General features: G+C 38.2%; 1 protein-coding gene across 1 annotated transcript in view; it reads right to left on the bottom strand.

The window, feature by feature from the left end:
- usp43b (ubiquitin specific peptidase 43b) overlaps positions 1-26,809 on the bottom strand; it is a 102,974-nt gene that overhangs the window by 29,544 nt on the left and 46,621 nt on the right. The window contains exons 4-6 of the mRNA XM_053610551.1: positions 15,646-15,738; positions 7,129-7,264; positions 4,532-4,676 (exon numbers count right to left, since the gene is read on the bottom strand). Coding sequence (XP_053466526.1) covers positions 4,532-4,676; positions 7,129-7,264; positions 15,646-15,738 — 374 coding nt within the window. The remainder of the gene's footprint in view (positions 1-4,531; positions 4,677-7,128; positions 7,265-15,645; positions 15,739-26,809) is intronic.

Raw genomic sequence — 26,809 nt, 5'->3', positions numbered from 1 at the left:
AGGGGAAATAAGTGGCACTCTATATTTATTCACAATCTACAACGCTACAATTGAGCTATGGCTTTCCTTTGGTACATCATGCACGGTCTTCTGCATGAATAACTTCCAAGTTATTTTGGACTGATTTTATGTAGTGAGAGGTGAAGCACATTCATAAAAAAAAAAAACCCAGAAAGATCTCCTTATATGTTACTATAGAGTGCTCTGATAGCTTTAAATCAGGTCACTCTGTTGCCAGAACAAGTTTTGGTCCATTTCTGCCACACGACAGACCTGAAATCAAAATGATTGCCGTTCATTCATCTTTCATGGTATGCATGCACCTAGATACACTTTATCCTATCATATTTTTATTGTCATATCATTCATACTCACAAATACTGTGGGATGATAGGATGATTCCTGATGGATGGTGCCTTCAGTAACACATTGCAACATTAAAGATAATAAAGGAGCTGTTTAAATATGACTACATAAAATGGAAATACTGCAACAATGTAAGATACTAACCAGGTGCAAATCACAGTTCCAGTAAAACACAACAAGGGCAAAACAATACAGTAAATACATGGGTCAGTACTTTGAGACAATATTCAACTATTTTGTTGTTGCATTTTTTTGGATTTGGAGAAAGCATATTATGATGTTCCTCAGCATTTGCAGGAGTTACTGCAGGAGTACCTGGGTTTGTGCAATACAGTGTATGTATGAGTACAGTGAGAGTTGTGTCCACATTTTTGGCATTCATTCAAAACAATTTAAGGTATCAGACACCATCAAGGGCGTGTCTTGTCTCAGGATGCAGCCAAGGTTGGAGAGATGTCCAATAGAGGGAACGGCTGTTGTTTGCAGATGACGTATTGTCTTGGCAGCATTCAAACTGGACCTTTGACATGCACACACGAATGTTTTAAAGTGTGAAGTGACTGGGATGAAGATAGCTCTCTCCTACGAAAGGATGGGACGCTCCCTTCAGATGAGGGGAGAGACATTGCCCCTTGCACGTAGTCGGTGTTCCAGTTCATCCCAAAGGTGTTCAGTGGTGTTGAGGTCAGAGCTCTGTTCAGGCCACTTGAGTTCTTCCACACCAACCATGGCAAACCATGTCTTCATGGAGCTCGCATTGTGCACAGGGGCACTGTCATGCTGGAACATGTCTGGGCTTCTTAGTTCCAGTGAAAGGAAATTCTTAATGCTATAGCACACAATGACATCCTATATAACTGTGTGCTTCAAACCTTGTTTGAGGAAGGCCCACATATACATGCGATGGTCAGGAGTCCATATACATTGAGCCATATAGTGTATTTATTTAGCCTTTTTGGAAGGAGTCTCCAGTGTCAGTGCTTTGCAACAGCTAGAAGTAAAGCTGTAACTTTTTTCTATCATAGAATAAGAAGTTGCAGGAGGTTTTCTCTGTAACATGACAAGCTGCATTTTTGTCTTATTGTCTGAACTTCAACTTTCAACAAATTGTTCCACTGCAATTATGATTTGCATCAAAGGCAGCACAGGGCTCTAAAAATGACTTCATTAAGAGAGAACAACCAGTCCTGTGTGGTAAATGAGTACAGTCCAGAAGATATTGCTGTGCAGTAAAACTTGTGCAGTGTGTGTATGTGGTTGAAAAAGAACCTAAATTATAGATAGGCTACACACTTTCCTCCAATCTAATCATGTTATCTGCGTCTAACACCTCATAATGAATGATATTAATTACCTTACAACTCTAATGAAATGACATCGAAGGATCAATGGACAAGTTCAAGGTACATCATCTTTATCATCTCGCCCTTTCTTTCAGTGACTAACACTGAGCATCAATCCAAATCCCCTCACAGCTGCCTGAGAGCTCCTCTGAGCTGAGTGTCAGCATGAGCCCAAACTGTCAGATCTTTAATTAAACACCTCGCCCCCCTGTAGGGCTATCCTTTGTCTTACGTCCACAAAGAAATGACCAAAGGACAATCCCAAAACCCAAGCTGGCTTCACACACTGAGCTAAATAATATTACAGGAGCAGCTTTCAGACCGCCAGAGTCTTGAAGGTGGAAGAGACTAAGAATAACCACACTCGGTACACTTAGAATACTGTCTTCCTTCCCTGACTCCATCTTCCAGCCTTCTTGTGTCTGTCGCTTCCTAGTAAACATGTGCCACAGGTTCAGACGGGCATGTAAATACAATGGAGCCTGCTTTAATTATGGGGGCCTTTCAGCAAGTGTTAAGCCCCTTCACCAACACCACGTGTACTGTGTTTGTCTTTCAGTGAAGCGCAGCACTTGTGAATAGCACAAACACAGAAGAGAAGGACGTCTTTGTTTGTGTGTATGTGTGGGTCTGTTCAAAACAATCTGTAATTTGTGTGGTGCAGACAGTAGAGAAAAACACAGATCGGTCCTGGCTTCAGCGTGTTTGTGTAACGTTTGTGTAAAACAGAAAGAATATGCCGTCACATACACTACAGGGACAAGTGGAGTGTGGGGACGGTCACACAGGCAGTGCTGATGAAAATCCACTAATTCCACTTCTTATAACACTTTACTTAAAGGCAGCACTCATACAGACCTACATAAGCCCTTCATGAAATCCATTCCAATATTCCTACAGGCATCAGTTATTAATTGTGTTAAATGTTAAGGACAGTTCATATGTAGTTCATAGGCCTATATAAAACCTGCCTAAGCCCTTCACGATATAAAACTTTTACAAACAATATAATATAAACATATGTAAACATTAAAAAAAAAAACTTCTGTCAAAGCTTATTGTAATAAGTTGGCACACAGACAGAAATAGTGAGTTTCATTTTTTTTATGAAAACTTCTTATAATGTCATGAATACAGATTTCTGCATTTTTTCTCTAGCTCTTAACTAAAGTGAATTCTACTTATGAGATTATAAATATTTTAATCAAGATTTTTTACAGTGTGTGACATGGTAATGTGTATTTGGTCACATCATCACCATTATGTGATCTGGACAGATCAAATGCGCAACGCGCTACAAAGCCAATTTCTACGCCAGCCTGGAAAGTGTCAGAATACTTCATACTGCTGTCACATATTTATGCCACATACCTTTCAGTTTTACACATTAGAACTTTATGTAGTTGAAGACAGAGGTTAAACAGGGGTTTCTAAAATATTAAATGACATGAATGATACTGATTCCTTTTATTCCACTCCAAAACAGGGAAGGCTGTCTGCAGCAATGGCATGCGCGTGACCTACAAGCCGTCGGTAAGTGCTGAGATCATACTCGTTTCTGTCATTATATTAACGTCAACCGTGTACCTGTATAACCTTCAAAGCCTAGAAAAGCAATAATGTTCTTATAATGCAGTTTTTATAATAAACACTTTTACTAGCATTCCATCAGCACAGATAAATGTTCACCATTGCCCATACAATCATCTAGGAAAATAAATTATTATGTTTATATTAAGATATATACAAAATTGCGGGACTCATACACTATTATAAAAGTATAAAAGGTGCAAATATTCACTGATGCTCAAGAAGGCAACACGATACATTCAGAGCCAGGGGGATGTAAACTTTTGAACAGGATGATCGGTGTAAATTGTTATTCATTTTTGGTTTAAAGATCTTATATTTTTCATGTAGTACTGCCCTTCACATACAATCTACACAAGATATTTACACATTTCTCAGAAGATTAAATAATACAGTCAATAATACTGTAAAAATAATTTACAGTATTAAATTATAAAGTATTATTAATAATAATGAAAATTCTGAAAAACAACAGTGGGCAGTTTATCTACTCAGGACAAACAAGGGACTCATGAACAACTATGACAAAAATAAAGTCGTTGATCATCCACTTAACACACGGTATTAAGAATCAAGCGTACGTAAAACTTTTCAACTGGTTCATTTGTGTAAATTCAGTTATTACTGTGTCTTGTGGACTATATGTAAACATCTTATGTGAAATCGATTATTCAAGGCAGTACTAAATAAAAAACAAATTCTTTATGACCCCTCTTATTATTATTTTTAAATATTATTAACTTTTGCAGATTGTTCATGGTGTATGTAAACTTATGAGCACAACTGTATCTTCATTTTGTCTTGTTGAATCTGTACTAGGCTTTTCTACCTTTGATATGTATATTTAACCTGGAAATGTGATTACAGTACACCTTAAAAATAATTTAAGGTACATAATTGAGTCACTACCTTTAAAGCTTTCGAGTAAAAGCTAATTAAAAGATACACAACGTACACCGTCCCAGGTAAAATATGCACACTAAAAGTACAAATGATGTACCCTTGATGGTATCAGCCCAATGAAAAGAAAAAGTACTTTTATATCTGAGAGTGTATATTGTGCTTTAGATTAGATTCGAGTCTAGAGAATTTATGTAACCTATGTTCATTGACAATAAGTGGATAGGTTGATGGCAGAATGCCAGAACATCTGTGGCTTGGGGAGATATTTCGCAGATACTACCTTTGGGTTGACTAAGAAAAGTAGTGTTAGATAATATTTTTGTGTTTACCTGATATTCTAGTGGATCCTCCCCGGATGTAAAGGGGCGGGGCTTGGAAGGCATAAATGACGTCATTTTCTGCGATGCTGGTCAAGTCATCATCATCAAAAAAAGAGCGCTGGAAACCAGTCGTGTAAATTTCACTCAAAATCACCTAGAGGACAAGAAAGAGACAGAGCAGACATATTTTTAACAGTGCTTTTTACTCTAAAAGACTAGATCCAAAAAAGTATTTGAGTGTGACAAACTTGAACCACTTTTAACTAATGGCCTTAGCAAATATTTTTAAATCGCCTGCTAATTCCTACTTATATGAGATATTAGTGGAGCTACTAAATCTAATGCTCATTCATTTGAGCTCTGTAAAAAGCACTATCAATAATGACTAAACTTCAGCCTCCATATTGTTTCAATTGTTGTACCCAGCTGCTACAGCAAGTGCTAATGAACTGAAATAAATTGAATGATTTCTCACTTCAATATCGGAGGCAGTGGCACAGTTGGCACACTTGAACAATAAACAAAAGAAGAGAGCAGAATAGCAGGAGAGGAAGGATGACAGAGAGCGGTGGAGGAAGCTGGAACTCGGCCACGATGTACGTTGTGCAGTTCACACTGTACATGTCTGCATTCTCAACATACCCTTCACACGCAAGTGCTCTCAGTGCATCGACCTCAGAGACAGGGCTTCTGAATGCAAATGAGTTGTTCTTCTACATTTTTAGAGACTGAGGTATAAAAACTCATGGAGGAATGGACACTTATTTTGGACAGAGAGAGAGAAACAGGAACTTTTGGTGTTGGATTTTCAGATTTTCAGCTTAGAGTGCTGTATGCATTAATGCTTGGTCCCTTGGTCAGACAGCTCATTCTTTGGTCATTGACACAGACTCGAAACTAACCAGAACAATAAACACAGAGCCTCGGTATGGCTCAGGCGGCAAACACTAAAAACAATACTTCGCGACGTAATGCAGAAACACAAGGGTATAAATAGAAAATTAATCAAAGGGGGAAACAGAAACAGCTATGGACAACGATGACACATAAGGGAAACAACCAAATCACAAAATAGGGGTGGAGAGAGGACAGAAACCAAAACAAATCACACATGGCAAAGTAAACAAAGTCACGCCAATCCAGAAGTGCGCTGTCGTGCTACAGGCAGCTTAAGCGTGCCGAGCGCTCCGACACTCAGCGCAAAGGGGGAAAGTACCTGACAGTAGGGGACAAGCAGGGAAGCTGTCCTGGTGCCAGGCAGGGTGGGAGGCCCAAGAAGGTTAACTCACTGCTTTAGGCATATTTTTTTTATTCGTGTTTACTTTCATCGTACCATTTTAATTAGACAATACAGATCTTACTTGCACTCCCACTCTTTTTCACCGCATCTACACCGCGAGGGAGGAGCAACGTGGCCTCACTACTAATAGAGCACTTCCGTTTTAATACAGGACAGAAGTTACACTGCAAGTACAAATACAGTGTATAATCACAATAAACTTAAATTAAACTAAACCTTTTAAGAACTCACACCAGTATCCTCAACCCCTTGCATACAGTGGAGCAAGTTTGTGCTCGTGCATCACTGTCATGCTTCCGTGCTACACAAACTCCGCTTTGTAAAGTTTGCAGGTTACAATCTTCTCCACGGCATTTAATATAAAATGCTCCCTTGCCTTAGAGGACTTGGAGGTCACACACATTTTTCCCGCCGTCACTTGACGATTACGCCTCCGTCTGATGGTGACGGAGGTCATGTTGGGCTTAAACGGTAACGCTAACAAACAGTTAACAAGAAATATATTGATGTTGACTCTGGGTATCTGCTAAAGCTAGCAGTGTTGCATAGTGTGCGTATGATGTCATGTGCCATCGACTGGGAAGCGGCTTATACTTCCGGTTAGTTAAAAAACGCTAGTGTTTCATTTGAGACAATATTATCTAAAGTTCATACACTAGACAGTTGAGTAGTATGTCATTTGGGACACAACTTTAGTATTTACTCTCTGATGCGTGTTTTCAGAACAGAAATAACGTAGTAAATGTACCCCGTGCTGCAGACCGACTAATTGATAATGAGATTCATTGTCAAAGATTTTCATAATTGATTAATATCGATTAGTAGTTGCACCGCTACATTAATTCTTCGTTTGAAAGCATGAAGTCCACTGGAGTGGACACTTCAATAGCTTTTTGAAAAATGTATGTAAAAGTAAAATGAAGGTAAAATAATTTTTTATGCTCAAAGAAGAGTAAAAACTCACAGAGAAAAAAAATTCTTATCAGGATTTCATTATTCACTCATGAAAGCATTAAAGGCATATTGAATATGACGTTGACGTCGTGTATGTGTAGGTTTCTTTGGGGGCACATGGGGGTTTGTCCAAGTAAGCTTGGTGGGCTTGTACATGTACATATAAAGCCTGATTTATCTGTAACTACAGCCTGTTCTTTTCAGTGTAGAGCAAAGCACTGGATGTTCTCTGGAGTAATAACATTTTTTAAAAGTTGAACTCAATTTAACCCATACAAGGACAATAAAAGTAAATGAGAATAATATGTGTGTGTGTGTGTGTGTGTGTGTGTGTGTGTGCGCGCGCACTCACTTGGTCCGGGGAAATCTTTCCCTCATCTGCCACCATTCTGCGCAGACAGGCCAGAGAGCCGAATAAAGGCACAGCCAGTCCCACTCTTAAGTACCTCTGCCCTTTAGTGCTGAACACCAGAGTTACACACACTGGCCTAAATCACACACACACACAAAGTAATACAATGATTATAATGATATAGTAATCATAAAAGTTCATGTCAACAATTGAATGAATAAATCAATACATTCAGCATTAATTATATACAAATTACATTGTTTTATTTGCAATATCTAAATAATTGAATCATTATTCACGTGCATTTTGAATTGGCCTTGATCCTCTGACCTTTTGATCCTGACAACAGATTGACTTTAGCCAAGAATACACCCATGAAGCATGTAACCTGTGGTGCTTGAAAGTTTCTATATTTCTGCATAAATATGACCTAAAACATCATCAGGTTTTCACACAAGTCCTAAAAGTAGACAAGGAGCTCCCCAAGGTCCTGACCTTAATCCAATTAAAATCCTGTGAAAAGACATGAAGTAAGCAGTTTATTAAGAAAACCCACCATCATCCCAGACTTGAAGTTGTTCTGTACTGAGGAATGGGCTAAAATGCCCCCAAGAGTGCAGGACTGATCAACAGTCACAAGAAATGTTTAGTTGCAGTCAGTGCTGCACAACAGGGTCAAACCAGATACTAGAAGATACTAAAAGGTTCATATACTTTTGCCACTCACAGATATGTTATCTTGGATACTTTTCCTCAATAAATAAATGAGCAAGTATAATATTTTTGTCTCATTTGTTTAATTGGGTTCTCTTTGTCTACCTTTAGGCTTGTGTGAAAACCTGATGGTGTTTTAGGTCATATTTATGCAGATATCTAGAAAATTCTAGAAAAGGGTTAACAAACTTTCAAGCACCACTGTATATACTTAAAAGAGGGCTCTCTTTTGAACTGCCTCAGTAGACTAGGAATAATCTGTGTATACGCAAATGTGTGATGATAACTCAAATCCTGCTTGACTGCCCATTTTTAGTGGATAGGAGCCTTAAATGCAGCTCCCGTATATCAAACAGATCACCAACCATAGGCTTATACCATCACTATATGGAAGACTTATTTTATTGATGTTGTAGAAAATGTAAGTAAGTACAGTATTAATAATAAACCAGTTGACAAGGTTCCAAAATGTATAGATATTTAACATCCCTGAGCTGCTGCAGTTGGAAGAACATCTTTGCCAGCTAGAAAGTTGACCAAATTGATCAATAAACATTTCCATCTATCTTGTAACAATAAACTGTTTCCGTCTATCACCAATTACCAGCGGACAAAGATGGCCTACCAGTTTGACCAGCTCAGCCTTTGTTTTGTCTATTGGTAGCTTGAAAAACTAAACTAGATTTTTCAACAGGGAGTTCAAGTCTGGTTTGGTCACATGGATGAGTCTGCAGCTCATCTAAAACTGCAGTTACTTTCTAGGTAATGTTCACAGATCACTTTTCATTGACATTCTACACATGCTACACCTATGGGAGCATCCACTTTGTGGATGAACTGACAGACAACATCAAAGCCATGTTCTGGAAATAAAAGCAAATTGTATTTCTCAAAGAGAAACTGATCAACAAATTTCAACAAAATCAAGCATATGGAAAAAATATGTAACATGTATGACGTTTATTAGACTATCGCTGTTGTCCCAGGTGACCTTGAGTATTGTTGGTTGAGTATACACTTGGTTCATGGTGTCACAACTCAGAGGTCACACAGCAGGGACGATGTGTGTTGTGTCAGTCAGGGGTGAGGATTTGTGGGTCAGCAGCTTTAAAGGGGGACAGCATGGGGAAAGTAATAGGGTTCAAGAGGTCCAGTGCAGTGAACCGTACAGCTCAGCACACAGCCGAGAACAACAAAGAGACGAAAACCAGATGAAAGCGTTTTGGGAGACAGAGGTCTGAATGGTGCAGAAACCGAAACTGATACTGTTCACAATTTATGGACGCTCCTACTTTAGTACTGAATTTTAAAATATGTGAATAGTGTGACTTTTGTTTGGTTCTAAATAGATTATATAGTTATACTGTATATTCCTGTTATTTTCCTTTTAAAATCTGCACGTGCATCAGTGATCGTTAAACAACCCATGACTAAAGAACTTGTGCACTTTTGTCTGAACTCTACACAGTGTGTGAAACCCTTCATCCAGGATACCGGGCTGGATAAATGATATATAATGAATACTTCCATTATTTAGTGAAAGTAATAGAAAACAACTTTTGGTTTGTCCAGAAACCTAATCATCCATAATATATTGTAATAAAGTATGGAAAGAGAGTTAGGTAATAATACTGATGCATACACATAGTGGATGACTCGGCTAGGATAGTCTATGGATGACTTGAGTAGGATCATCATCATCCTTTCAGTACATGGTGTTTGTGCCCTTGACAAATAGTCAGCAAATATGGCTATGAGATGTGGTGTTTTCACTGCAAACAGTACATAATATCTATAATGTGAGTCTGACCAGCATCTCTATTATTTGTTGACATGTTTAATGCAAGGTGAGCAGAGTTACATGACAGATTTGTACTGCACTTTTTTTTTCGTGTTTCCACATTGCTGTGTTCCTGATTATGAAAAGTTTGATGGTCATCTGTGCATGGCAATTATTAGTAACTAGTAAAAAAAGGTCAATGTGTGTAGTGCAGCAAGCAATGGGAACACGTAGTGTGCTCTTTATTTACAGGACTGAGGTGCATCACTTCAACACGAAGCTCAAACGCTTAATACGTGTTATTATAAGAAAAGGTGATGTTACACAGGGGTAAACAGTCAACTGTCCCAACTTTTTTGCAGTGTGTTGCAGTCATCAGATTTGAAATGAGTGTATATTTTCAAAAAGAAATTAAATTCACAAAGTAAAACATCAAATAATGTGGTAATAATGTACAGAGTGAATTGAATTTTCAAATGAGACTTTGTTTTTTTCCCGCATTTTCCATACTGTCCCAACTTTTTCGAAGTTGGGGTTGTAAAATATATTCAGAATAAATGTTTCTGGACACTGTGGCACTGTAAAATCATGTATGGATGATTAAATCATTACATCACACAAGCTAGCCTACTTGTCCACCTGACAACTATGAAAAAAAAATCAAAATGAAAAAATAATGGCTTAGACACATCATTTTCTTGTCCTCTGTGCCTGGACTACTAATTTATCCACTCCTTCAGTTAAAGTTTCATTTCCATGTCATAGCAATACATTCATTTAAATCAATATTTCCAGCTCCAATGTTCTTTGTATCTTTTTTAACAAACCATATTAAAATATTTGACATATAGTATAAAGAAAAACATCTTAAAAACACGGTTTGGATTCCTTCTTTGCAGGTGAAGACAAAAATATTCTCCATGTACAGAGAAAGGCAGTGTACAGCATAACATATCCTACTTCCCTTCAATTTACGGGCTGTTTGTGTGTGTGTGTTTTTTTCTTTCCAGAAGAACACACATCCATGAAATGAAATGGTAATGCAATCCAAGCCTGTAAATGAAAACCTTCAGACATGCAATTAACCTGACAAAAGCCTATTACACACAAACATGCTAATCTGTTTATGGACACCCACCAAGGCTGTGTCACAATAAACAGAGAAGGCTGCCGTTTAATCGATTGGATGTGGGAAGTGTTCCTAATGTTCTCCCTGGCTGTGGGAAATGTTCCTAATTCTGGGTAATGACTCAGTTTTGTGGCATTCCACTGGGAGAAACTCAGCTCCATTCACTGACCCGAAACTTCAACTTCAACTACAAAGGCCTGGCCATTGTAGATATTTTTATATAGTTCCCTGTATCATGTTCTTTATAACCATTTCTACCTACATCTGTACTTGATTTTGGAGTGCAGTTTAAACAAAAAGGAAAATGGAAAACTGAGTTCAACAAAGATAGGATTTTGTAGGTCACCATAATAATACATGTCGGTAAATCCATACCACAGAACAGATTTAACTTATAAACAATTTCTACTTCATCTTGTCACGCTTCAAAGGTAGATGTGGAAGCAATCGCAGAATTTCGACGTTTTATTATACAAACCAACCAAAACACAAAGGATACTTAGACTGATGCAAAACACTGTGGTACAGACTACACAATAAATTAACAAGACCAAAACACGGTAACATGGAACACGGTAGTCTAAGGCAAACGTAAGACGGGGAAGCAGTGCGAACAATGGCTATATATATATATATATATATATATATATATATATATATATATATAAAAATAAAAAAGTGTGCTCGTTAACAGAGATGTGATTCAGGTGCAGGTGGTCATGTGACATATTGTAGTACAGTGCAGTGGCTGATGGGAACTGAAGTCCAGAGTTACCTCCTTGATATATGACATCTTTAATACATTAAAAAAAAAAAAAAAAAAAAATTCTAAATTCATTTCTCATTTAAATAAAATGTATGAAGAAAATAATGTTTGTAGACATTAATTGAAGCATTCAAGAAGTTTTTATTTTTATTTTTTAAATGTAACTACTGTTTTATTTGCAATTTGTTAGCAACCCTATATCGTGATCCATATCGTGCATCACAGAATTATGATGTGTTATTTTTGTCATATCACCCACCCCTAGCTCCCGGCAAAGAGACAATGTAGCTGATGTAAACCATATCAGCTAAACAAAGTGTGTCTTTTCTTCTGTGAGATGAGAAAAATGGCCCAATTTGGCCTGGTTACCAATCGATCATGCAGGTGTTCTTTTTTTCCCCATCATTCTTGTCTAGCACTTTTCCAAACGAGGTTATGCCCATGTACCAGAGCAAGAATAATCCAGGGAACCAAGGCTATAACTTCTGTAACCTCAACGCACCCTTCATTTCCTGAATTCAAATCATTTATATAACATTTATATTACTTGTTATATTAAATTTATATGACTTTTTATATCTGCACGATCTTGTAGGTTCATTCTGTATAACATTAAGAAGATCAGACCCTATCTCACCGAACAGGCTACACAGCTGCTAGTCCAGGCTCTTGTCATCTCAAAACTGGACTACTGCAATGCACTACTCTTGGGCCTCCCAGCCAGCTCCATCAAACCCCTTCAGATGATTCAGAATGCAGCAGCACGCCTCGTCTTCAACCAGCCCAAAAGGACCCACGTCACACGCCTCTTCATCTCCCTCCACTTGCTTCCAGTAGCCTCCCGTATCAAATTCAAGGCCTTGATGCTCACATATAAGACTTAGTCTGGAACACCACCTCCCTACCTCAACACTCTCCTGAAGGCTTACGTTCCCTCACGCAATCTGCGATCGGTTAACGACCGATGCTTAGTAGTGCCTACTCAGCGTGGCTCAAGGTCCCTTTCCAGAACCTTCACACTAACTGTCCCTCAGTGGTGGAATGAACTTCCAACCTCAATCTGGACCGCAGAATCTCTCACCATCTTCAAAAAACAGCTAAAGACCCACCTCTTCCGTGAACACTTAACTAACATCTAAAATGCCAACCCTCACATTATTTATAAAAATAAATATGTAAATAAATTTTTTAAAATTCTCGGGCTCTTACACTTCTATTCTGCGCACTTTGCTTCTCTAGAACTCAATTATAAATCTTGTATTGTACCACTACTTGTATTGTCCTCCGCTTGTTATATCGCTTTGCTTGTATTTCCTCATTTGTAAGCCGCTTTGGATAAAAGCATCTGCTAAATGAATAAATGTAAATATATATGTAATTTAAAAAAAAACAAAACTTTGCATATATTTTAAGCAGGGTGCTGTACTTAACCTTGATCCTTTCACATTTTAAGACTGAAAGGCTTTCTGCTGATAAGCCACAAAGAGCCGAGACTACACCCATGAAGCGTATCTACTTAAGAGATATCTGCCTACTGAACTGCTTCAGTAGACTAGGAATGAACAGTGAAGTGTTGAGAATAATCTGGGTTTATGCATGTGTGTGCATGTGTGTGTGTGTGTGTGTCTGTGATAAAAGCTGCATCCTGCTTGTCTGCCCTCATTTATAGCAAGTTAAAAAAAAGAAGCCTTAAATGCAGCTTACTATTGTGTATCAAATACATCTCAGGCGATAGATTCTTTAACGCAGTGCACCCTTCATTTGCTAAATTCAATTAAGAGACACATTTGAAAAGACTCAGCTGGAAAGAAAGTAAATTGGATGCAGAGGATATGAAGTCTGAGGAAAAGCCCTTATTAACCTTCTGTGTGTGTGTTTGTGTGTGAAAGAGAGAGAGATGCAGTGCCAAGCACACCCTAGCACCATAACAGGAGGGGTGTGAGTGTAGGACGGAGAGGCTGCCCACCTCTGACAACACTAAGGCAGCTTACCACTAAATCAGCCTCTCTAATTACCAGACTTACCTCCCTGCTGGAGCAGCCCGTGTCATTCACACGGTCTTGGCATTGTATCAAAAAAAAAAGTGAGCGAAAACAGCCCTGACGTTCCAGCTCACTGTTTCTTAGTGTAAATAAAATCTTGATCAAACACTGTACTGAACAGAAGGGAAATCTCATAAACTGTCACGTGCTGTCCTTATTGTTAAGGCTTATCATTAGTGGAACTCAATAGCCATTGTGTTATCATGTGACCTTTAGTTCAGCAGTAACAGTTTAAATACGCACGATTCAAACACAATTCAAGTGTATACCAGTGTCCACATATCTACTTGTGCAATATATGTAAATTAGTGTATGAGAGCATGTTCTCCGAGCATCTGAGTGTTTATACATGTGAATAGGCTACTCCTCTAAAATGTCAGGATTTCCCCTGCAGGCCCAAGCACAGTGCTCACAGGGTGCGGTGTGCCTCATGGTCCCAGTCTGAATACGCTATTGTTTCTGTTATTAGGAGGAGCCCTTTCAGTCGATTGTCTCTGAATGTAACCAAACAGCTCGGCCCTGTTCTTCTATGCGCTTAGCTTCCAGGAGTGCTACTATAAATAGATATTTCTTCTGTTCCTATGTATTGCATAACAGGTGATAGGGCCGGAACGATACTCTTATCTCCCGATTCGATACGATCATGATGTCGGTGCCGAATCGATATGTACTGCGATTTTTCAGAATTGCGATTCGATACTGCAAAGTATTTCGATTTTTGTTTACTTTTTTAACACTAGCAGACAACCCACCCTCAAAAAACTCATTTGAGGGAGGTAGCTTCACTACCCCACATATCTATAGCTATATTATATATATATTAAAATATGTACTTAAAAATATGTAATACTCTGCTCTCATTGATATAAAACATTTGCACATACAACAGGTTTATTAAAAAATATCTTTGTTAAATATAGGTGTGCAACAATTATTGGCACCCCATGAATTCATATGAGAAAAATATATTTGAAGTATATTCCCACTGATATTTTACATTTTTCAGTACACCTGCGTGACTAGGAACAGGAAATTGTTCAACCATGTCTTCCTGTTTCACAGGGGGATAAATATGAGGTAGCACATAGGCCAAATTCCTTTAGTCATTCATAACAATGGGTAAGACCAAGGAATATAGCTGTGATGTGTGGCAAAAGGTTGTTGAGCTTCACAAAATGGGAAGTGGCTATAAGAAAATAGCACAAACACTGAAAATGTCCATTTCCACCATCAGGGCATTAATTAAGAAGTTACAGTGAACTGCAAATGTTATGAATCAACCTGGAATGGGAAGTGTGTCTATATTGTCTCAACGCACTGTGAAGAGGATGGTTCGAATGGCCAAAAAATCTCCAAGGATCACAGCTGGAGAATTGCAGAAGTTAGTTGCATCTTGGGGTCAGAAAGTCTCCAAAACTACAATCCGTAGTCACCTACATCACCACAAGTTGGTTGGAAGGGTTTCAAGAAAAAAGCCTCTACTCTCATCCAAAAACAAACTCAAGCGTCTTCAGTTTGCCAGACACTACTGGAACTTCAAATGGGATCGGGTTCTATAGTCAGATGAAACCAAAATAGAGCTTTTTGGCAGTAAACACCAGAGGTGGTTTTGATGTACACAGAGAGGTAGCCATATGGAAAAGTACCTCATGCCCACGGTTAAACATGGTGGTGGCTCTTTAACGTTTTGGGACTGTTTTTCTGCCAGAGGACCTGGACATTTTGTTAGGATACATGGCACCATGGACTCTACCAAATATCAACAGATATTAGTGGACATATAAATTGCGAGAAAAAAAATTAGAATTGTGAGATGTAAACTCGTAATTGCGAGAAATAAAGTCAAAATTGTGCGATATGAACTCGCAGTTGTGAGAAAAAATATCAAACTCATAATTGTGAGAAAAAAGTCAGAATTGCAAGATTGAAACTCAATTGCTGGAAATAATGTCAGCCAGCTCTCCAGTACTGAACCCAATGACCCCTGCTCTATAGCAGGTCAAAAATATTAAGACACCAAGAGATTATCTGAGGTCAGCTGTTATGATATATATAAACACATGGAATTGAGTTGAACTATACTCACCTGGTCTGACGCAAAGGGATGGGAAGAGAGATGCAAAGGAATGGATCAAAGGTGTGACTCTGCTTAAGGCAATGAGGACATGTCAGAGATGACCTAGGAAAGAGAAGAACAAAATATATGCATATAAAAATTCGGATATTAGGATAGAGTTCACCTGGAAGTTTTTTTTTGTTTGTTTTACTTCCTAACGGGGTTCTACCTGAAAGTCCTATCTGAAATACTCTATTTCAAATTTTTTTTTAAAACTGCACTAATATACATTTTTTTTGATTATTAACTTCATGACAGGGAAAAAAATAGAGAGCTGTGAGGGAACAACTGTTTATATCTCCTACAATGTAAGCAGGAGATAACTTGTTTCACAGATGTTCATTATTCATTAATAAACAAAAATGTATAAACGGTAGGAAATTGCTGCAGTGTAAACATCATGGCACATGCTGTTAGAGGAAAATAATCGACTTCAGTGTGGGAGCAATCCTCCACTCCATCACCTTATCGCTTATTATTTTCTATAACAGCACGCCCTGTCGTCTTTCATTACTAACAAACTAACATACCTGTACGGGAATATTAAAGGCAGTAAGATCAATTGTAAAGGATGTGATGTCAGAAAACAGGAGAGTAAAAAAAAAAAAAGAAAGAAATAGAAGAAAAAAAAAAAACCACAAGTGAGAATTTTGTTTGACTAGACAGATGGAACGGATACAGACAAACGTTTCCAGTTTATTGCATCATTCTTACCACTGCCTTTTTAAAAGCTCTGTAGCTTACTCCTAAGTCACACATGAACTTTTCTCTGAAAATAATGCAGCGTTTCCCGCTAACAGATAATGAGATGATCCAATTAATCCGATCCAGACATGTTAAAATATCAGTCTACTAATAATTCAATGACAACTGAAGACAAAACCACAGCTAATAAGACAAATGGGAACAATAACAGCATCAATATTCAACAGCTGGAATAGAGAGAGAGAGAGAGAGAGAGGCTTAAGAAAGGTCTATTCAGCTCCAGCCAGCTGCCTGCTCCCTCCTTCAATAACAGAGCTGAAGCTCACCCACTGAGTCTCTATTCCTGAAAAGACACCGATCAGCTGTAGCTGCTCCCTGCATACAAACATCTCACTCCAGCTGCACAGATGAGCTGCTGAGTGCTCTACTTAGAGCTGCCTGTATGCACTGAAAGCACGACGCTTGTAAACCACATATGCAAAAAGGATTGAACTTCATATAACAACTCAGCACCCTTCAAACATGCTGTTATCAATATAAATAAGTGATCGAATTAGGGCAAAAATATAATCTGATATATTATATATATATCATATATATATCATATCATATATATATATATATATAATATGATGATACTTCAATAATTTTCTATGATATGTATACATGCATACATAGAAGAAATTAATTAAGTGAATTCAAAGTTTTATTTAATGTTTACACACAAAAAATCTGCAATTAATTATTTTTTTACACTTGAAACATCTACACTTTAAATACTTTACAATTTCATTAAAAATATATCAGCAAATCAGCTGTTAAGTAACCCATTCATGCCTAAATTATTTATATGCATATCCAGATTCATTCATCCATTTTCTGTACTGTATCCTACACAGGGTCTCGGAGAGCCCGGAGCCTATCCCAGGCAACCTGGATGGAACAATCGCTCTCGCAAACACACTACGGACAATTTAGAGATGCCAATCAGCCTACAACGCATGCCTTTGGACGGGGGGAGGAAACCTGAGTACCTGGAGGAAACTCCTGAAGCACAGAGAGAACATGTAAGCTCCGTGCACACGGGGCGGGAGGTAGGAATCGAACCCGCAACCCTGGAGGTTCGAGGCAAATGTGCTAACCTCTAAAATTGCATGATGTATGAATTTTGATTCTGTCGAAATATTATATATTAAAAAAAGGAAACCGATTGTCCGTGAGGTTAAAACAGAATGCAGAAATAATAAAAAATATGTAATGCTTCGGACCGTACAAAGTTTACAGTGTAGGACTGCTGCATGATGCAAAATGGTAAAAAACAAACAAATAAACGTTATTTTAAAAAAATCAACAAACAAAACCCTTTAAAAAAAATCTTAAGTAATGTCTGGATCAAAAACATTTTTACTTAAATTCTTTCATCATGATTACATTTTTTAATTTTGTGTATTTTATTTTTTTATTTTATGTAAAAAAAATATATATATATATATATATTTTATGTATAAAGTTACTAAAGATTGATAAAAACTAAATAACTAACAAATAAGTGATTTGGAGGTAATTTTTTATCTTATGCTTTCCTAAAATATAATAAAAGAGCATCAAACTGACTGCCCATGAGTGTAGACCCTACATGCATGACAGGGTTAAATCATGGTTATAAACACACTTAAACAAGTAGAATTCACGGCTGAGATGCGTCTTGTTACGAGTCTCTATGCCAAATACCCTTAAAATACATCTCCAACAGAAAGGAAGCAATTGAAAAAAACTGACCTTGCTGTGACCTTGACCCGGTTTGGATCAATTAAAAATATATTTTTAAAAAGACATTGCGCTAAAGAGGATCTCGGACAGACAGAGAAAATAACTTTTATTTACCTAAGATGGCAACCTTACATTTGAGATGTTTGGGTAATAAGCAAAAGACAGTAGAAATTAAGAATCAGCTTGTAAGCCAGTTTATTTGCTGTTAACTAGCCAACTAACTCACTTGAGGTGCTTCCAAATTCATTATTCATGTACACTCAATGTCCAATTTAATAGGAACACCAGTACACCTCATTTACGTAGTAATCCAGTCAGCCAATGCATAAAATCATGCAGATACACGCCAAGCGCTTCAGTTAATGTTCACATCGAACATCAGAAGAAAAAAAAACAAAAACGTGTGATCTCTGTGATTTTAACTGTGGCATGGTTTTTGGCACCAGGTGGGCTGGTTTGAGTATTTCAGAATCTGCTGATCTCCTGGGATTTCACAACTAAATCTGGACAGTTGAAGACTGGAATAAGACCAGGTGATTATTGTTTCTAATCTTCAACTGTCCAGTTTGAGTGAGTCTGTGCTCAAGATAGCCTCAGATTCTTGTTTTTGGCTGACTGGAGTGGAACCTGATGTGGTCTTCTACTGTTGTAGCCCATCCACGTCAAGGTTTGATGTGTTGTGCGTTCTGTGTAAACTCTAGAGACTGTTGTGTGTGAAAATCCCAGGAGATCAGCAGCTTCTAAAATACTCAAACCAGCCCATCTGGCATCAACAACCAAGACACAGTTAAAATCACAGAGATCAGACCTTTTCCCCATTCTGATGTTTGATATGAACGTTAACTGAAGCTCTTAACCTGTGTCTGCATGATTTTATGCATTGTGCTGCTGCCACATGATGGTTGATTGGATAACTGCATAAATGAGCAGATGTACAGGTGTTCCTGTTAAACTGGACCGTATATTTATTGGGCATGAAGTTAGCAAGTTAAATGTTTAGCTGATAATGGTTTACACTTTTTACTTTGTCTTGTTTCTTATAAACCAGTTGTGTAGATATAAACTAAACTTATACATACGTGTCTCTCTAAATAGCACCGAGTTGTGAGGTCAATACACCAAGCGTCGAATGTGAACTTTGGACAGGAATGTCCCTGTGAAAACCCTACTGTGGATGCAGGAACGTGTTTTACAGGAATACGATACTGTTCTGTTTCATGGTTTAATCATGAAAAAGGATCTTTGGTAGGAAAACAGGTTTGCTCAACCTTGATAAAGAAGGGAAACTATGTTCAATGGACTAGTTTTTCTGGATTATCTAAAACAATTCAGTGTTTTGGAAGAACATTTGGTGGATGTTTGTACTGGGTGTGTAGTCATGCTTTGACCAGGCCACTCCTTATGCCACAGATCTCTTCCCAAGTCCTGTTTAAATAAACTGGAGCGTGTACTAAAGCCATCATGACGTCACGATATGAGACTGTGGATGTAATGAAGCAGGACTGGTTTACTATATTAGGCAACAGAAGACTGAAGATGTGCTGTGACATTGTTGCGAGTCTCTACACGTCATCTTTCTGGTATTTGCTCCCTTTAAATTAGGACACTTTCAGGAAGGAAAACACAAATAAATGAATGACCACAAATACCTAACAGCTTGGGAGGGGAAAAGAAAAAAAAAAAAACCATGGTGAAGACTTTTCCTGCTTCACCCTTGCCACTCCTGCTGCTGATTCTTCTGATCTAGGTCTTGTTTGAACACCCTGTATATTAGGTTAAATTACAATAAATTTGTTCAAGTTAAATACTCTACAATAAGAAAATCCAAGCAAGAAATATATATAGGGAACAGGGACGTGGTAGCTTAGTGGTTAAGACGTTGACCTTCTGCTTGGAAGGTCATGAGTTTAAATCCCAGCACTGCCAAGCTGCCACTGCTGGGCCCTTGAGCAAGGCCCTTAACCCTCAACCACTCAGTTGTATAAATGAGATAATTGTAAGTTGCTCTGGGTAAGGGTGTCTGCCAAAATCTGTAATGTAATATATTATTTTAATTGAAAATGCACTTGGAACACTTGTGCTTGGTTCTCACTTCTTTCCTTATTTAATTGGCAATAGTGGTTCAACTTTAATAAAATGTAAATGTTTTACAAATGTCCTGGTTTTTATGTTGCATTGTTTCAGATAGTTCTGGTGTTCTCTTCAGTGGTGGCTCTTCCATAGGCAAACATGGGACGGAGCCAAAACAAATTTTAGAAAAGTCCTCATTCACAGCTCCATACATTTTAAATTCCACTGAAATAATAATGACCTCTTTTGAGTGGCCAATGATGTAAAAAATAATGTTGGTATTTGACAGATATAAGCAGATGTTCCAGTGATGTTTTGCATCTAGAAAGGTCCACTTAGGTTAATTATTATTGCACCTAGTGGTCAACAATGGAAACTGTAACAAGCATTATTAGAGGCCCATTGGGGCAGCAAGCACTCTGCCCCGTGCTAGCTCTATGAACATTTTCAATTTTAAGAGAGACAGTTGACAGGATTGTTAATTACAGAGTTGCCAGGGTTACATGTACGGTTTATACGCCAAACCGGGGCACACCACAGCCACCAAGTTCTTGGTTTATAACAAATAATCTAAATTAAATCCTTCTACCGACAAAAGTGCAGATAGTGTGCCTATCATGCAAAGATTGGAAGATTGAAAGGAGGATTAATTAGTGGATAATACAAATTAATCAGAAAAGTGTGTGCATTGTTTTCCACACAAATGCTTAAAAAAAAGTCTCCCTTTTTCAGTTCCCTGGAAATTTTGCTGAAACCTGGCAACCCTGGTTGCTCTTCTGTGTACAGCTTGTACACTGACAATAGTGAAAGGAAAATAATCTGCTCAATCGAACACAGCTGAACAAAGGTATGTCTATGTTCAGAATGAGTTGCTGGAAGAAAAAAAAAATCACTAGATAATAGCCTTTAACACAAATCAATTGTGAAAGCCTCTCGAATTTTTTTTTGAGGCTGTGTTGTTATCAGTGTCGTCCAAAATCTATGGTCACGAGGCACTGCTGGTTTCAGCCTTTTTTTTTTTGTTTGTTTTTTATTTATTTTATTTTTTTAGACTTGTTGGTGGGTGTGATTGTGTATTTGGCTGTGATATCTGTACTCTCACCCCTGCTTTAAATTTGAACCATGGTTATTGGAAAACATTTAATAAAAAGATTTTTATCTTCAGCTGCATCTGGCTCCCATGTGTTACAACACATCAGATTGCTGTTTATTTTCTTGTCTTCGTCAAATGTCTTACTTAGAATCTTAAATAGTATATAAACAACAGTAGGCATTAACAACTGCACAAGTCAGAAACAGCAGCGAGGGAAATGCCAAGGAAGAGAAATTCACTATGGTGAAATAACAGTGGTTAATGAGTTACGAGATGAGAACATTGCTTCCTGTTTCCTGGTTAAGTGTTCACAACACTCTTTTAGGTGCGCTGGGAATAGATTAATGGGCATAAGCATGTTTTTAACATAAATGTTTACCTAGCATGTTTTGTTACATTGGCAGCGATGTGACAAGTGCAAGATGGCAAATATTGGAGAACACCACGGATAATGACAGCTGATATCATCACACGTTTTACATATAGCTTCAGATTCATAATAGCGGGTGTTATGTAACACTGTTTGAACTATATCATAATCAAGAATATTATTTATGACTAGGGTTAGGCTTATGGAAACCAGAGCATGTACGGTTTCCAAAATTAAGATTCTGGCAGAGAGCAGTGCACTAGAGGTCTGTAAATAAAACTTCTTGTCTTAATACCACTGTAATGATTTTCAGCAATTTTACAGTATTATGTATGAAGGGTGCACGGTGGCTTAGTGGTTAGCACGTTCACCTCACACCTCCAGGGTCGGGGGTTCAATCCGGGGTCGGGGGTTCCACCGTGGTCCTGTGTGTGTGGAGTCTGCATGTTCTCCCCGTGCTGCAGGGGTTTCCTCCGGGTACTCCGGTTTCCTCCCCCAGTCCAATGACATGCATGGTAGGCTGATTGGCATGTCCAAAGTGTCCATAGTGTATTAATTGGTGTGTGAATGTGTATGTGATTGAGCCCTGCGATGGACTGGCACCCTGTCCAGGATGTACCCCGCCTTGTGCCCCATGCTCCCTGGGACAGGCTCCAGGTTCCCCCTGACCCTAAAGGATAAGCGGTATAGAAGATGGATGGATGGATGTATGTATGAACACTCTAGGTGTTGGGTTAGGGTTATGAAAGACAGAGCACATACTGTACATCGTCCCACTTAAAATACTGGAATAAGACCACAAACAGAGGTAAATTCTTACCCTGATAAATTATAATGTATACTTTAAGAAAAAAAAAAAATATATATATATATATATATATATATATATATATATATATATATATATAAATAAAAGACTGTTTTTTTTTTTAAATGAATTTTAACACTTTCATTTTGCATGCAGTAAACCTTTACGTATATACTACAGTGAACATTATGGAACCCAGAGCAGATGATTATCGGATGATAACACACACACACATGTTTGCAGGCTAATTTCTTTTTAGTGTAGAAGGACTTTATGATTTTTAACATTTTATTTTTATTGTTTTACATTTTGTAAAGTATTAATGAGCACAGGACCACAGACATTAATGTACTAGATGGTAGCTGCATATCCTAGCTGGATAACTTAGAGAAAGTATCTGGACCTATCCGGATCAAGAAAAATTTGCAAGGATAAAGCCATTACAAATCCCCAAATAAATCAAAGTTGTGGCTGTTTGTGTAACTTGAAGTTTTGTGTGTGTGTGTGTGTGTGTGTGTGTGTGTGCGCGCGTGTTTGTGAGTGACAATCTCTGCAGTCTGGATTGGACACGCTCAGGTGGTGTGCTGACGTAGAAAAGTTACACTGTTTCAGGTTGGATAGACGTCACTGGCTGAAAACTAAACCACTTATCTGCCACTTTCATTTTGAGAAGAAAGTGAGTGGAAAAACATAAAGGATGTCTGGTGAGATGTTTATAGGACGTTGTCTTTAACAGCTGTTAACAGTGGATATGAGTCAGTAATTGGTTACACGATGTATCATGATAGTTTACTGCTACTAAAACATAAGCATAAAGTTTATTTAGCAACCATGAACTGAAGCTGTTTCCAAAGTTGGCACTGAAAAGAAAAGAAAAAAAAAAAAACACAGCTTCTTAGGTTAAATCATTTTCATAGCATTTGAGTTGGCAATGAGTTGGCACAGTCCCCAAAAAAGGCATTTGCAATCCCGTGAAAAATCCAATATGCATGTCATAAGCCATCAAAACTTCTTCAGAACTATAAAATCAGGCTTTCCAGTAACAGTGCTGTGGAGGGATGGACCACAGTGATGATACTTGGGCGCCCTGCCCAGATAATTCAGCGAGTGCCAAATTTATTTTCTTATATAAAAATTTATATTATATATATATATATATATATATATATATATATATATATATATATATATATATATATATATATATACACACACACACACACACACACACACACATATATATATATCAGCCAATAACGTAGCAGTAGTTCAGTGCATAAAATCATGCAGATGCAAGTCAAGAGCTTCAGTTAATGTTCACATCGAACATCAGAAAAAATGTGGGGGAAATGTGATCCCATTGACCCCCTTTGACAATGGCATGGCTGTTGGTAACAGATGGGCTGGTCGGAGTATTTTAGAAACACCTGGGATTATAGGAAGGCTACAGTAACTCAAATAATCACTCTTTACAACTGTGGTGAACTCAAATAATCATGCTTTAAAACCACCTCAGTGAGTCTGTGCTCAGAATTCCACGGCTCTTCTTCAGCTGTGCAAGTAAGTCATGTGTCATTTGTGAACGCAGACAGCCGACTTGCATATCTACAGCTGCATATCTATAGAGCCATAATGTCCTTTTGTCGCTAATCACACAGTGCAACTGTGACCAAACGGCATTAAGTCAATCTTATCGACATTTGTTTCTCAGAGCACAAAGTGTAAGAATGCAGAGCCAGAGCCAGCTCTAGTGAGCATGTTTGATGTGTGTTTGACTCTCTTGAGGCAGCATGAGGGTTATTTGTAATACTTACACAATATCCATCCTACTCAAAATATCTATAAAAATGTGTATAAACCAGCGTCTGCCCTCCTGACTCGTACATTTCAGATCTGTCAGAAACACTGGTCTATATCTGTGCGGTAGCTCCTCTAAGACCGACAGAAAACAACTCCACAGAAACAGAGACTGATGGGTATTGATCACAAAAATGATGGCAGTCCAGGAAAAAAAAATACTCTTACATGTCTCATTAAACTCAAATTGTTTAATTAATCTCTAAATCATTAAATCCCACACTTAGTCACTGATAATATTGGTCATGCCGTGATGTGTCTCAGTCAGTGTGTGTTTCTCTCGTTCTTTGCTATTCACTCACATTAGCCAACAGTGAAGCAGGTTCAGTCCAGCAGGAGCTTGCTTTCAGGCATAATCAAGCACCGGCAGATTATTAAGAAAATAAAAAACAAAAACCACATTTAAAAAGGACATTGTATACTCACTCTAATTTAAATAATGGAGGTCTGTGAGTTGCCCACCTTTTCTTAGAGCTCCCAGACATTACATACCACCATTACTACTATTACCATTAGTGTCAGAGTGCTAGCACTGATCTAGTCATAAACATTTGTTAGCATGTGGTTAAGTGACGTGCCCCCAACCTGAAAATATAGTTCTATCTGCTGCCGTTATCAAGATCTCCCAAGTATTACAGAAGAGTTATGGGAATAAAAACTTACAAGCTTAAAGTATAAAACCACTCTCTTTTAACTACAATTTGCATTTTACTTAATGCGTTAGCTTACTAATGTCGGCTGTTTTGTGCTTCATTGTGACTGGAAACAGTTTGTGAATTGCTGACCAAATCACTCATGTCATGTCACAGCACAAAGGCAGTAGTAGCAAGCTAGCCAGGTTCTGCTAGCATGCTAGCTAAAACACAAGGCCTTGTTGAAGGGAACAGGTTTCTCCCTATTATGATCCATCTGTGTGCTGGTCTGCGTTTACAAGCTGTCTGGAGGGCTCTGTGTATAACTGAGGTAGATTATTGTGAGCTGTCTGTCTCAAACACAAACTGAAGATCATTGTGACAGACATTATGCATATACTATGTGGATAACTATTAGAAAATTAAAGCACCTGAACACTATATTTTGTGTCCAAACAGGCTAATCCTGCTGAAATCCTAAATCCCTATCATTATAATGAGGTAGCACATTACCACTATATAACAAATCCCAACCTCACAGCTCACCAAAATGAAAAAGCTGATATCAAGCTTTAAAAATCCTGGCCACGGGGCATTAATTTTCCCTGGGGGTTGAAAACATCATTGATTGTGTTGTGTGTGTGTGTGTGTGTGTGTGTGTGTGAGAGAGTGAGTGAGTGAGTGAGTGAGTTTAAGGCTGAACTACACTGTGTGGGAGGGTATATGATGAGTACCTCCTGGATGTTCTTGCCTTAAAGCGAGAGTGGAGCATGCTGTTGGAATGCAGGGTTAACATCCTACCTCAAAGACACTCCAATTTTAACCAGATAAAAAGACAAATCTCTCTCTTCATATGTCCAGAGAGGACTCAAATCCCAAACCGTGAGCTTATGAACCTTAACGTTATGGAATGCTCTCAAATATTGCTCGCTGTTGCCCAGCCTGTGTCGGAAAGTCATACCACTGTAGTGCTCTAAACAAGATGACTTTCAAAAAACAAAAAAACAAACAAGAGCATTGTTAAAACTCCACTTTGGGCTAAGATTTTCTTGGATGTTTTACACTCTTGTCAGTGTTCCACAGAGATTACAAATAAATCCACTATATAGGACAGTTCTTATTTCACAAGTTAAAGAAAATTCATACATTTTTCCGAGCTCAGAATTATACCCTGGAGCTACGTTGTACTAATACTGCATTCTTTACCACCGTGACACCCATTAAACTTATAATACAGGTTGTCCGAAAAGTCTCCACACATTAGGCTTGTGCCAATAGACGATATCGGGGTTCGGTGACAATCAGAGATACGGTGGATAGCTGATGCCTTTGACGATATGTGAAGATGATACTTGGCGCGTTTTCCCATTAATGTACAGTATTTGTGGCAGCAGGGGCATGGTGGAGCGGCGGCTGTGAAAGGAGGGTGGGGGGACCGACAGGTGACGCGTGACTATTCTTACCTGTGTGTAATTAGGGAAAGTGATTTATTTGTGTCTTGCTGTGCTTTCAGGAGAGAGAGCCCTGGAGAAATGGGAGAAAGAGAGAAAGCAGACCAGCAACGAGCCGTGTGTGTGTGTGTGTGTATGTATTGTATAAAGTCGAACCACCGAAAAGTGAAAGTAAAAGAATAAAGAGCCTTTTAACTTGTTTCAAGCCTGCCTCCACCTTCCCCATTCCCTCCCCGAACTTGGGAAATATTACTTGGGAACTTGGGATGCCTTTGGCGTCTGGTTTAAAACCGAAATATTGCCAAATAGGCGACATGACATTTTTCGTTACCACAAACTCCCTTTGCTCACAAAATGACACACAACGATTCTCATTTT

This window comes from Ictalurus furcatus, chromosome 2 (genome assembly GCF_023375685.1).
Source record: "Ictalurus furcatus strain D&B chromosome 2, Billie_1.0, whole genome shotgun sequence".
Lineage (NCBI taxonomy): Eukaryota > Metazoa > Chordata > Actinopteri > Siluriformes > Ictaluridae > Ictalurus > Ictalurus furcatus.
This window is presented reverse-complemented; position numbering and strand designations above follow the sequence as displayed.